The 14,299-nt window shown below is 43.3% G+C and overlaps 1 protein-coding gene across 1 annotated transcript; it reads right to left on the bottom strand.

The window, feature by feature from the left end:
- Positions 1-786: 786 nt before the first annotated feature.
- ripk4 (receptor-interacting serine-threonine kinase 4) lies at positions 787-13,636 on the bottom strand. The gene is made up of 8 exons (XM_064978324.1): positions 13,304-13,636; positions 6,614-6,905; positions 5,622-5,770; positions 5,303-5,352; positions 4,186-4,344; positions 3,902-4,008; positions 2,856-3,096; positions 787-2,652 (listed from the first exon to the last, which is right to left on the bottom strand). The coding sequence occupies exons 1-8, from the start codon at positions 13,483-13,485 to the stop codon at positions 1,346-1,348; spliced, it is 2,487 nt and encodes an 828-aa protein (XP_064834396.1). The 5' UTR covers positions 13,486-13,636; the 3' UTR covers positions 787-1,345.
- Between the last annotated feature and the right edge of the window lie 663 nt (positions 13,637-14,299).

Below are 14,299 nucleotides of genomic sequence, written 5' to 3'. Positions count from 1 at the left end.
GGCATAGAGAGTCAAATCCATTTAAATGCTCTACTTACTTATTCATCAAACACTACAAGGGGGGCACAGTGCAATTATAGGGAGTGTACTTGGATAACAAGCTACTGTGTAAAGTATGTAGAAAGGGTACAGTGAAGGAACATAAATAGAATGCCATGATAAGTGAGGCGGAAGATTGCTGTTACTCAATCTTCCCCAGATTGAGTAACGGAGGTTCTACACCACTGAGGCTTTTGTAGGATCACGCAGCAACAGGTGACACACACAGACACACACACACACACACACACACACAAAAGCCTCTGATTACACAGAACTCACCACTAAACCAGGGCAATTACAAGGCTCGCCGGAGCTCAGCTCAGGAGGGCTTCAGACTCTGGTCTCAAGAGGCCTAGCCCTGCAGGCGTCAACATCAAGGATGGAACGTTGGTTTAGGAGAGTGATGAAAATTTTAAATGGTCTGAGGAATTAGCCAACAGCCTGGAAAGGCAGGTATGTTCCCCCCTCCTCACCCCACTCCCCTCCCACTAACCCACCTGCCTGGCCTGCGATCCCCCCCGAGGGCAGTTCCCATGGATGGTGCCAAGTTGAGAATGCTCTGTAGGGTCTGGGGGAGAGGCAGGCAGGAATGATAAGAATAAACCCGGCTGCAGATAGAGACATGTCCATTCTGCCTGGCAGTGAAGATGGCCATCATTCTTTCATTCACACATTTACAGGGGCACGTGGGTGCGCGCGCACACACACACCGCACACACACACACACACACACACACACACACACACACACACACACTTGTATTGACACTTGTTTTATTAGAGAATATAGCTTATGGACATGTGTAAACATACCAGCTACAGTAAGTCGATAGCAAAGGAAAATACAAATGGCATTCCACAGATAATGTCAACATTATTTTTTACTGGGGGCCATGAATGTGCATATGCAAAGTAGAAAAGCTACACTATTAAGGGAAAAACATGACATGGAGTCTATATTTAACATAAAGGAACAAAGTGATTTATATGAGCTCATGGTTCTCTATACAGTATACATATTTACATTAAAACTTTCCTTCTCTGACAAGATACCAAAGTAATGAAGGGCGGTAACAGGGGCTTTGAGAGGCCCAAATAACCAAATAATCATAACATCTGGAAATGAATGATCAATCACAGACTGCCATAAAAATAAGACACAATCAAAATAGTATGTACAATTTTTTTTTATACAACTGCTGGTCTCTTTAGCTCGAGACACCTCTCCCATCACATCCAAGGGGAAGGGAATAGAAGAGATCCCTGACTGTTTTTAATTCCAGGACAGTTCTGTACAGTCCAGTCACAGCGTGACTCCCTCCTCTGGACAGTCATTTCCTTCACGCTCCGTCAGTTTCAAGATTACAACCTTTCTCTGGAGACACTTGGCCAACGAGCTTGGCTGACAATCCAGAAGCTTTGGGTAGTCCTCTGCTGCTGGTTGCAGTGTGTCATGGGGGATAGAGTCCCGTGGTACTTCCTCTGGTAGGGGTATGGAGTCCTGTGGTACTTCTTGTGATACCTCCACCCCCTGGGCTAGCAGCATACTGGTGATATCTGTGTAGCCTCCTCTCACAGCCAGGTGAAGAGGGGTGAGGCCCTGCTCGTCTGACAGACTGGGACCCTCTGGGCAGTGGACCAGAAGCTCTTTGAAGACCTCACAGTGCCCCCCTTCTGCAGCCAGGTGGCAGGGGGTACGCAGGTTTTGGTTGGTGCAGTAGGGGTCTGCCCCTTCCTCGATCAGCATCTTCACTGTGGGCAGGTGGCCACGCTGAGCAGCGAGGTGAAGGGCGGTATGACCCTGGGTGGTCCGGGCCTGGATATCGGCATCATGCTTGACTAAGAGGCGAGAGGTGCTGGTGTGGCCCGTCTCAGCCGCCACATGCAGGGGGGTGTGGAGGCCCGTGGAGGTCACGTGGACGTCTGCCCCCAGCTCTATCAGGATCCTTGCCACCCTGTACTGCCCCCTATGGGAGGCCATGTGCAGCGGGGTGCGGCCATCAGTGGTCTGCCCATCTACGTCCGCCCTGGCCTGCTTCACCAGCAATTTGACGATGCCCAGGTGGCCCTGCCAGGCAGCCAAGTGAAGCACCGTCCAGTCATCTCTGCCCTTCACATGGACGTCTGCCCCGCGGCTTAGCAGCACCCTGACCACGTTCTCCTGGCCATGCTGGCAGGCGATGTGTGCAGGTGTACGTCCCTGGGCGTCCGTCTCATTGATGGAGGCACCGCGGTCCAGCAGTAGGCGGGTGATGGCCTCGTCCCCGTTCTGAGCAGCACAGTGCAGGGCTGTGTATTGGTCTTCGTCCCGGGCGTTGGCGTTGGTGCTCCGGCGGCCCAGCAGCAGCTCGGCCAGGCCCTTCAGGTGCTTCTCTGTGGCCAGGTGGAGGGGGGTGGAGCCGTGGGCATTGGCCAGGTTGGTGTTGGCATGGTTGAGGAGCAGGAACTTGACGGCCTCCTCGTTGGCCTGCGTGACGGCGTGGTGGAGCAGGCTGTAGCCGCCCTCCAATAGGAGGTCCACGTCCTGAGGCTGCAGGATCTTCATCAGCTTGGACATGTCTTTGGTACGGATGGCGTCACACAGCTTCCTCTTCTGCACCTCCCCAGAGTCTAAACAACAAGGAGATAGAAGACACAGTATAGAGTCAGGGACAAAACCACAAAGAAATTATCCTAAAGTTAAAAGTGACACTCTGCATGCTCCAGAAGTCATTCAGAACTGTACTACTTATATGTAGGATATAACACCATGAGAAACAAGACTTCATGTCATCTGTTAAAGGAAACCATAGACAAGGCACAACCATTCTTACCACAGGTATTCTCTTTCTCAAAGGAGAGCGTAATGGAGTCTTGAGAGGAAAAGGCAGAGTCTACAGAGGAGATTCCTGACAGTCTCTTGCTGGTGTTGTCTTTGCTGGGACAGCGGTCCTCCTTCACATGGTCAAAGCTCCGAGATATCCCAGAGTCTACCTGGCTCAGCAGCTCTGATAGGCTGTAGTCTTTCTCTGGCAACATGGCAGACTTGGGCCTGACTGGCTTCTGCTCTTTATTCTGTTGGAGACACAGCTATGTTAGAAATACAATAACAAACTCCTTGACTCCTTGGCTCTTTGACAACCTTTATGTTGACATGTTGTTAAAACATCTAGTTATGTAGCTATGTACACTACCATCCAAAAGTTTGGGGTCACTTAGAAATGTCCTTGTTTTTTTGCCCATTAAAATAACATCAAATTGATCAGAAATACACTGTAGACATTGTTAAGCTGCCAGTTGAGTACTTGTGAGACGTCTGTTTCGCAAACTAGACACTAAGGTACTTTTCTCTTGCTCAGTTGTGCACCGGGGCCTCCCGCTCCTCTTTCTATTCTGTTTAGAGCCAGTTTGCGCTGTTCTGTGAAGGGAGTAGTACACAGCGCTGTATGAGATCTTCAGTTTCTTGGCAATTTCTCGCATGGAATAGCCTTCATTTCTCAGAACAAGAATTGACTGACTAGTTTCAGAAGAAAGGTCTTTGTTTCTGGCCATTTTGAGCCTGTAATCGAACCCACAAATGCTGATGCTCCAGATACTCAACTAGTCTAAAGAACGCCAGTTTTATTGCTTCTTTAATCAGAACAACAGTTTTCAGCTGTGCTAACATAATTGCAAAAGGGTTTTCTAATGATCAATTAGCCCTTTAAAATGATAAACTTGGATTAGCTAACACAATGTGCCATTGGAACACAGGAGTGATGGTTGCTGATAATGGGCCTCTGTACACCTATGTAGATATTCCATTAAAAATAAGCAATTTCGAGCTACAACAGTCATTTACAAGCAGGGGAATATAAGTGAATGGTATGTGTGGTTCTACCTGGTCAGTGGTTTGTCCATTGCAATGGTTATTCTCAGGCATAGGAGTTTGGTTCTTGGACTCCTCTTGGGGTTTAGAACACAGCTCCTCGGCTTCTGATGTGATTTCTGCAGACAGAAGACAACAAAGGTCAGGTTTGATGTACAGAATAGCAGATGTACAGTACATCATGACTTTGTGTATGTATTACTACACTTGAATTGTGTTCTTCCTGCTTTCAAGCCTCAAGATAAACACAAACAACTAACCCTTACAGGCATAGGCCCCATTGGATGTCTACTCACCCTGGAAGCTGGGTCTGGCATCAGGTAAGGAGGCCCAGCAGCGCTGCATGAGGCTCAGGAACCCTGTGCAGGCTTGGGGTCGACTCCGGGGCACAACATTGAGATCGGGACGCACCCCTCTCACCACCTTCACCATGATCTGCAGGATGTTGTTCTCCCCTGGAGGAAATAGAGGACATAAAGATACAATCAACACAATATATAAGACACATTGATACACTTCATTCATTTCTCTACTGTTCATATGATAACTCAGTCCAAAAGGTGTACCAGGCCCCATTATTCAAAAGAGCCTGGATCATATCAATGAATTATGCCTTGATTGTGTGCTGGTGAAAGTATAGAAAAGCAACATAAATAAATGTCTAGGTAGGGCCAATTCAAGTATATACCCCTCATTATTATAATCTTTCTGTAGGCTCAGATAAGGAAGGCATATAGATGTTTTGTTAGAGTGGTTGAGTTAAATGCCGGAAAACACCTTTCAGTTGAAGGCATTCAGTTGTACAACTGACTAGGTGTCCCCTTTCCTTTCTCTCCCACACCAAGCCTGGAAAAACGTCTCAGACTTTCTTGGTCATGACATCTTTGTTATTAGGCATTGGGATCAGCCAGAAAGCCAGTCAATGATTCAAAGCAAACAGAAGCAGTGGAGTTAAGCTCAGATCACCCTGGCTTCTTCTGTATCTTTAATACCATTCAATAGAAGGATGAGGAACATGGGAGGAGGAGAGTGCTTTTCTAGGGCTTCATTATTGGCGGACACAGGTGCCGGTGCCAAGGATGTCAATGCCCTGAACAAGAGCTTTCAATTCAAAGGATATGCCTGGGGAATACACCTGTCAGCCTGCCTCCCTGGAATTCACCAGGTAAACACTCAACGGCACGGTCAATATGTGCACTGTGACTAAATGTCTGTTACCTTCACTTAGTGAGACGCAGGACGAACTAACATGGGTGGTCATGTCACAAGGAGTCTATACGCATAATCACGGTCCAGGAACCAGGCCTTTTGAGTTTAAGAAAGACTAGGAGTGAATCTTACAAACCCTAAACGACCACAACATGTCTCACACCAATCCTCAACCCATCCATACATTTCCTCAACATGTCTCACCTTGGTAAGGTTTCTTCTGTGTGAGAACTCCCCAGATGACTATCGAAAAGCTGTAACAGGAAGGGAACAACAGGTCAGTAGCAAGGAATACTGATAAAGGTGATCAATGATTGAACCCACTATGTGTTGTCCAAGCATAATTTATAACTGATTAATATACATCCATTTCATATTCATAGTGATTAAAACCAATGTTGTGAAAACAAACAATGAAAGGGAGAATTGAAAAAAAAAAAACATCATGACGAAGCATTAAACAGACAACGTTCCACTCCTCTGACAGACAAGGGCAGAGAGAAGTGAAGGTGAAGAGGCTCACCTGTAGACGTCATGCTTAGTGTCCGATACCCTGTCCTTCTCCACGATGCTCTCCGGCGGCAGGTAGGCGATAGTGCCACAGAACCCGTCACGGCTGATTTCATCAACTCTGGATAGGCCGTTCCATCGGGCCAGACCAAAATCTGATATCTGAAGGGGAGATTGGAGATACAGAATATATCTTATTAAGACAAGAACCTACTTGACCTCTCCCTTTCCTATTGTTGTCATGGCTATGGCTACCGATAACTAACTTTACCCTCAAGCTGATGGCTGAGCCCTTATTGTATTCTATGCACCCAGAGCCCTGATGAGGGTAGAGGCAGCCACGTCCTGTCCCAGTCTGAGGGTGCTTCCCAGCCATGTCCTGTCCTAGCCTGTGGGTGCTCTACTTACCTCTCGTGTCAGGAGTTGAGGCCCTGTTTGACTGTGAGTTACATGTGTGGGCGAGCAGCTGAACACACAGTCAGTCAGTGTTGGCAGAGTACTGTACTCAGCCTGTTAAGACAGGCCCAGGCTCCTTGTTTACATCAAGGTATTAAAACAGATGAGGTTCCCACCCATTTCTCCTCCACCTCCATTAGTCATCCAGTGGGAGGTAGGAGAGCAGGTGGACTGGGAGGGAGACACCTTTCTGCCCGTAGCATGTGTGTGCAGCAGGGCGGCCGTTTAAAGCAAAATTAAAGTGAAATTTTTTTTTCCTCCCTCTATACATCTCAGCTGAAATTCACACCTGAGCAAATCCTATTAAAGGACATACCACATGAAAGCTCTTGAATTTGGGCTGTTGTTTTAAAGACTCACTCTGTAGTAGAAATGACATAATTTGGGTGAAAGTTGGCTAAATGCACACTATAAGGTAAAATCTGACGTTTCTATTCTATTTCTACAGTGTATTGATTTGACATATTTATGTCTCAAATGTACAAGGACTGCCCACACAGTGCCCTGTACGAACTCCAACGAACACACCAAGTAACTGTTGTGTCTCACCTTGACGTGGTAGTGTGCGTCCAGTAGGATGTTGGCAGGTTTAAGGTCCAGGTGCAGGAGGGGTGGGCTCATGCAGTGCAGGAAGTTCATTCCCACCGCCGTCTCGTGGATGATCCTGAACCGCAGCTCCCAGGGCAGAGGCTCAGCAGCCAGCAGGGTCTCCAGGGAGCCTGTCTCCATGTACTCCATCACCAGGCCCTGGGCGTCGCCACAGATCCCATACACTGGCAGGATGTAGCGGAACTTAGCCGCTTCCATCTTCTTAGCCTCCTCCAGCAGCTCTGCTCGCTCCCTACAGAGGACATGCTTGTCTGTTAACTTAGACTTCATCACACCAATTGGACATAAAGCCCTCGTATAGCTGTCTGTTTAGACTGAACTACATAACTCATACACATAACAGTGATTTTAAATGTAGTTGTCTTCATAAATCTGCCCATCCAGCCACGTCCCTCGATCCACAACAAATTCGTAAAATGTTGTTATTTTATCTTACTTACACAGGTATTCAATGGCTTGTTAAAATAGCAGCACTTGAAAAACCCTTTACCATCGACCCAAATTACACGAGGGAATACAAGGAGACAGCAAACTGAGACGCATGAGCTTTCCTATGCATTAACCTGTCTCTCTGACTGGTTAAATCAGTGAACCCCTGCAGACATGACGCATTTATGGGACAGAGATTCTCCAAGTATGGCAGCCAGGCAGATCTGTCCCAGCGACATTCCTCAGAGAGCCTAAGAATCCATCTCAGTTCGGCGTTATGAACACAACAGACCTCTTGTTCTCTGTGCTCGTTGCTCAACCTTTGAACAATGATCTATTTATTACCTTTATCAGTGTTAGCCCGACTAGGATAGCAGACCCAAACAAAGCCGTGTAGCCCATCACCATTGACCTCAATATAGAAATCTAAAGAGAGGTGGCTTTGGAAAAAGACTTGAATAAACTGCTTAATCTCGTGAATAATGTGTGTGTATACGGTAGTGTCTTCACTACAAAGGCAATGTGCAACAACTTGGAATTTCAAAGGATTCATTCAATATTAAATCAGCATGCTGATAAGATCTTAAAAAGTAAAAAGCTAAATAAACAATGTAGTGTAGTCTCTCTGTCACTAAGGCAACCATTTTTTATGTTTCGAGGGGGACAATTCCATGGGAATGAATTACGCTGAGACGCAATATACCAAACAAAAAACATTGATTTCAAAGTTTTTAAAAACCATACAACTCTATGCACAACCACTACTTTTAACAATTTCCACTGAAAAGTTTACAAAAACACATTTACAAGAAGAACTGTGCAGATAAAAGTTTTGTAACAGAAAACTGAGGGAGATTCACCGTAAATCTGTTACCAAACTTTTGCGCATGTAAAGTTTTTCCAGTAAATGTTTCAAAAAAATAATAATTTACTGTGTACATTGTAAATAAATCTGACAAGCATGACAAATCTGTGCAAATGTGAGGAGTTAGGAGAGTGTTTTACACAAGAGACTTTTCTGTTCCATCTACACGGCACCAGTGTCTAACTCACACCAACTCCTCACCCCGACCCCCCACAAAAAATATAAAGAAATACACTAATAGTACCACTCGCACTTTACTTTTTCCCCCCTTACTAGCTCTGACCTTGCTGATAGCTTTGAGGAAAAATGTACTTACAATGACTGTGATATGTGGTTGTCCCACCTAGCTATTTTAAGATGAATGCACTAATTGTTAATTGCTCTGGATTAGATGGCCTGCTAAATTACTGAAATCTATAAATCTAAAATGTAAATTTCAGGCGGTCATTTCAATCAGCTCTTACACTAAAATGGCATTATCATGATTTTCACAGTATTATTCCAACATCATAGTGTGGAAATATATATAAAACAAGTTTTTGAGACAGGTGGGTCCACCCCAAAGTGCTGCATGTCATGATGACACTCACATGTCTCCATCAATGAGAGAAGATTTGAAAGACAAGATGGCAGCATACACATTGTTGGATTACTTCATGGAGCTGGACACTGACATTTTAGAAGGTACATGTTTGGCCGAATCCAGAACAAAGGTAGTATCCCCAAGTTAAGGGTTTTATATATATTTCAACACTGAGGTTGGAATAATACTGTGAAATTGTGAAAATTATGAGAATGGCATTTTAAGAGCTGTTTAAAAAGACTGCCTGAAATTTCAACCTGTTTTGGTGGGATAGAGTTTTGGCCTGCATGGTGATATCAACAGGCGGTAAATTAGTTAGACTAATAAGAAAGAGAGTTCCAAAACTCTTTGCCAATAACAGCTAGTTTTCAGTTTTCCCTTCCCCACAGTCCTAGCAAAATTATTGCTTGAGAAATTGCTCTTTGCTATGAAGCTTTGTGTATTTTTGTTATTTTTGACCATTTTAATTTAAAACAAACACAGTATTGTACTTAATTGTTACCCCCCCCCCCCAAAAAAATAAAATAATAATTGGATATTCAGAAAAACAGTTGCATTGCACCTTTAAAGTTGGTTGAAAATTCTCTGTGTTATGCCAAACAGTACCTATCCTGTAACGGCTAATGGAGCATCACATTAGACCGTTACAATTCACTAGCTAGCTTTGAATCAGAGGAGTGTGTGGAGGCAGGGAGCAGGCAGGCAAATTAGAGTTTATGTACTTTGCAGAGGTGGGTGCCATGAGTCTAGCTACTATTGATTGGAGAAGGATGTCAATGCTTGTCATTGGCAAAGCTAAAGAACTTCCTCCTTGTGCTTTGTATCCGACATATTTTTTTTTCATAATGTTTTTCAAAAGCAATAGGGTAGAGAAGTGAGATAAATGGTCATAGGAAGTAACACAATCAAACACAAATAAAGGAGTCAATACACTCTGTTGTGTTTGTCTGCTAAAGGACGATTCCATGTATAAGTCAACCTGAGAATGAACAAATAAAGTTAGTTATTTCCAAACGAAACCACTTTCAGAATTATCCTTAAGGTCTATATGTTGGAGTTCAGGCTTAGTAGGTGATTGCATGAATTACAGAGTAGGTGGCCAAGTCTCAAAAAAGGCTTTGCAGTCAATGATATTTCACGACTTAGTTAATGAAGAATTATATCCCAAATTGAAGTGTCTTGAGTTTTGTTTTGCGTGTTCTACAGTCTTGTAAAGATAGAAGGTGACTGGGACAGGCAATGTAATATCCATAACCTTTTTAAGGAAAAGTTTAAAAAAACAAACATGCACTACATCAGTTCATCTTGAAACTTTCTCTTTAAAGCCAATTTTCATTATGGTTTTATATGGTCTATAATTGGGATCTCTTTTCATTATCGTATCTTTTTTTCAGCGTTATGATATCTGCACCTTCCATAACGGCTGTGGATGTGATGGATATTGATGTATCATATCTTATCTTCAGAAGCTTGTGCATTCAACACATTTTGTCTGCTTGTTTCGGGATGTATTCTTCAGACTTGTACTGAAGCACTTATTGATATCTTGAAAATTGTGTGTTTCAGCTAAAATTCTCTTGTAAAATATATGCTGAAATGCATTTCTCATACATGGCAGTACTTTTTTAGATAGAAAGATGAGAAGAGTGTTTATCAACAACCTGTGAAAGGTGCTGGACCCAGTTTCCCAAAAGCATCTTAAGGTTAAGTTCATCGTTAGAACCATAGGATTTAATTTATTTTTATTTTTAAATATAACCTTTATTTATCTAGGCAAGTCAGTTAAGAACAAATTCTTATTTACAATGACGGCCTACCCCGGCCAAACCCTGACAACGCTGAGCCAATTGTGCGCCGCCCTATGGGACTCCCAATCACGGCCGGATCTGATGCAGCCTGGATATGAACCAGGGACTGCAGTGACACCTCTTGCACTGAGATGCAGTGCCTTAGACCACTGAACTTAGCCTTAAGATGCTTTTGGGAAACTGAGCCTGCGTCTTTTTCAAGTGAAAGCTCCCCAAAATATACTGACTTCATCCAGTGTCCAGGAAAATGCATTTGCACTACAGGGACATGTATATTGTTTTATTATCATATTTTGTTACAATAGTTCTGAAAAAAACGTTTTATACAAAATTGTAATTAAACTGTTAATTTTGATATGGTCTTGTATGATATTCAGACTACCTGTTATTGTCACGCCCTGACCTTAGCTATCTTTGTTTTCTTTAATATTTTGGTCTGGTCAGGGTGTGACTAGGGTGGGTATGTTTGTTTTTGCATTGTCTAGGGGTTTTTGTAAGTCCAGGTTTATGTAGGTCTATGGTGGCCTGAATTGGTTCCCAATCAGAGGCAGCTGTTTATCGTTGTCTCTGATTGGGGACCATATTTAGGTAGCCATATTCCTTGGGTATTTTGTGGGTTCTTGGTCTATGTTAAGTTGCCTGTCTGCACTACGCATATTAGCTTCACGGTTTGTTGTTTTGCTAGTTTGTTCAGTGTTCTTCTTTAATTTAAAAACAAGTATGCTTACCACGCTGCGCGTTGGTCTCCTCACTATGATGAACGTGACAGTTAATGCAATCTTAAGGTACTATGCCTCCTGTTGACATTTTACAAACATTCCAAATGACAATAAATTATAGATTTTGATCAAGAAATCTGTAAGAAATGAATGTCTATTTCAAACTCTGACATCCATAATGGAGAGTTTAACATCCATAGCGGTTGTTTTTCCTTTCCGAAGTAATATATATATTTTTTTTAATTAGCGTTTTTGTGTTCAGCTAAGCCTTTCCTTCGAAAATGCAATCCATGTTTTGACCTAACACTTACAAATTCACAGACATATGCTAATATGTTCCGTCTTCCCAAAAAGCTTGTCCATATAATGTAACATCCATTCTTACTTGCTTCATTTCTCCAACATATCAATATTTACAAGTCTGCTTTTTGGGGGATACACTCCCCCCAAGGGGCTCTATAGACACACGCATCAAAAGTTTCATTTATATTATTTTGTCCATTCTGTGAGACATTTAAGTTGGGATGTTGCATGCTAATATAATATCCATAACACTGCCCTAAATAACTCAAATGTAATATACACTGAGTATACAAAACATTAAGAATACCTTCCTAATATTGAGTTACACCCCCCCTTTTGCTCTCAGAACAGTCTCAATTCATCAGGACATGGACTCTACAAGGTGTTAAAAGCATTCCACAGGGATGCTGGCCCATGTTAACTCCAATGCTTCCCACAGCTGTCAAGTTGGCTGGATGTCCGTTGGGTGGTGGACCATTCTTGATACACACAGGAAACTGTTGAGAGTGAAAAACCCAGCCGCATTGCAGTTCTTGACACAAACCGGTGCGCCTGGCACCAACTACCATTCCCAGGCACTTAAATCTCTGAATGGCACACATGCACAATTGGTCTCACTTGTCTCAAGGCTTAAAAATCCTTCTTTAACCTGTCTTCTTCCCTTCATCTAGTATGTCAAAGAAAGAACAGGTGTTCTTAATGTTTTGTACACTCAGTGTAAGTGTCTGTGACTAAATCTCTCAACAAATTGTCAACAGCAAAAAGTTCAGCCTGTGGTCTGTGGGTATATTGCCTCAAGTGAAATGAAGTTTAGGAGCAACCTGATCCAATCATTGTATTCAAAGCTGTAAAAGCTCTCAAAACGACAGAGGCCTCTTGAATACAATGCTCCCAACCTCATTCTCTGACACCTTCAGAAACATTAACTTGATATGCCACAAAAAAAAAAAGTCAAATGCACTAATATTTCTCACTGCTGGTGAACGTAAATAACACTTGTTGTGCCAAAGGAATGAAAGGATATTGTACAGATTCTTGAGATAATGTGTTGTAAATCATTTACACATCCACTCCGCTACATTTTAAAATCAAGTAGGAAAGTAAATTTAAGACTTGGTAGTCCTCTTTGAGGCTCCCGGAGGGAGTTGGGTCAGGGTGGTGACATGGCGTTCTACAGAGTGTTGTAAGAGAGGAAGGAGAGTACTAGCATAATGTTGAACTTTTCTCCCCAGCACACCATGTTACACACACACACACACACACACACACACACACAGACACACACTCGGGACAACACCTGGCATAAAGGTCATACTACTTCTTATAATCATGAGTCAAAACAAACATCCCCAAAGGAAGAAGAGGTTTACATTCCAGAGACATGGTGTAATGTCTGGCAGGGTCTCCTGGACAAAGGCCAGGCATTAGAGTAAAGAAGACTGATCTGATCATCGGAGCCAGCCGCCTTTGTGGCTCCGATAATTGTGGTGGTAATGCCACCAGGGGTGAAAGAGTCCTCTTTCCCACACTACAGCAGAGCATGAGAGTGTATCACGTAAAAAAATCTAGTCAAACATTCACAGGTGTACTGCTCAAGGGCCTTCCATTGTAACCACATGTGAATGACTGCTAAGTGCTCACCTCAAAAACATCAACATTTACATAATAGAAATGTACCCCCATACATGTCCACCCTCCAGAACCCACAAGATAATGAGTCTGTGACATAAGGCTGACTAAGTTTCCAGCATACGTCACACCCTCAGATAGATGAACAAACTCAGAGAACTCCTGCTTTTTAGTCTGACACTCACAGAGGTTATCCAACATATAACATGTAATCTAGGCTTAAATACTTTAAACAACATTCTTCACACCCCCACACACCATCAATCTCCGAATAAAAACAGCTGTCCAACATACTTGTCATCTACATGAAGGCAGGGAGGGCACTTGATAGCCAGCCATGTTTTCCACTGTACATGCCGGACTTTGTATACTTGTCCAAAGCCGCCCGAGCCGATCTTCTCCCAGCTCCCAAACTCAGAGGAGTCAAAGGTTCTCAGCAGCCCCATATTCCCATGGGAAGGGTCCGGAACGTCCATATCAGTCTTTAGAAAGGCCCGAGTGGTGTTAAAGTCCCCAAATCCTTATTTTTTCCCTCTCCAACACACATTCAGAAGAAGTAAACACACACACCTGCCTACCTACTGAGAGCTCCCTTCCTTGTTTTTCACCTCTTGCCTAACTCAATCTGGCCCCTCCTCCTCTTCAGGTGAAAGAAGGGGAAGTGCCTATAGTTGTGACATCATTTCCTGGGTCTGGCCAGACAGACATAAGTCTTTCCAGGTAGCAAACCACTGACCAGGTTTATCATTAATCTAAGCCCCTGAACCCAAACTCTCTCATATTTCTGTTCAGAAAAAAATAGTATTTGTAAATAAGATGGAATTCAAGAACAGTGGAATGTTGTGATATCACCCAATACCTTTGTCCACCTGAGAACCCTAAGACTACCAAAGACCCTGTAAATAACCCGAGGAGACATTGGGAATATCCTTCAACAATTGTTGGTTACGTGATATTGCCCAGATGGCTCTGGTTTGGAATGTGTGTTTATCTGGGAAGTATACTAGCCAATTCATGAGTTATACTACCAGGATAAATGTATCCAAAACCACAAGCCTTGTCATATACCTGCCCGATTCCTTTCCTGTTCACACTGAGTGTGAGAGATGCCAGTGACTCAGCAGTTGTCATACATATCAGCAAACATGAACAATGACTAAGTAGAGAAGACTTGTTTCTCAAAAGTACGAGTCGTGTAAAAAGTACCTAATTGCCATATTTTCTTATTAAAGTGAACTTAATAGAAAATGACTCAAACGGAAGTCAGCCAATAATTCTACTTGAGAAAGT

This window comes from Oncorhynchus masou, chromosome 11 (assembly GCF_036934945.1).
Source record: "Oncorhynchus masou masou isolate Uvic2021 chromosome 11, UVic_Omas_1.1, whole genome shotgun sequence".
NCBI lineage: Eukaryota > Metazoa > Chordata > Actinopteri > Salmoniformes > Salmonidae > Oncorhynchus > Oncorhynchus masou.
The sequence above is the reverse complement of the archived record's forward strand: the minus strand, read 5'-3'. Positions and strand labels throughout refer to the sequence as shown.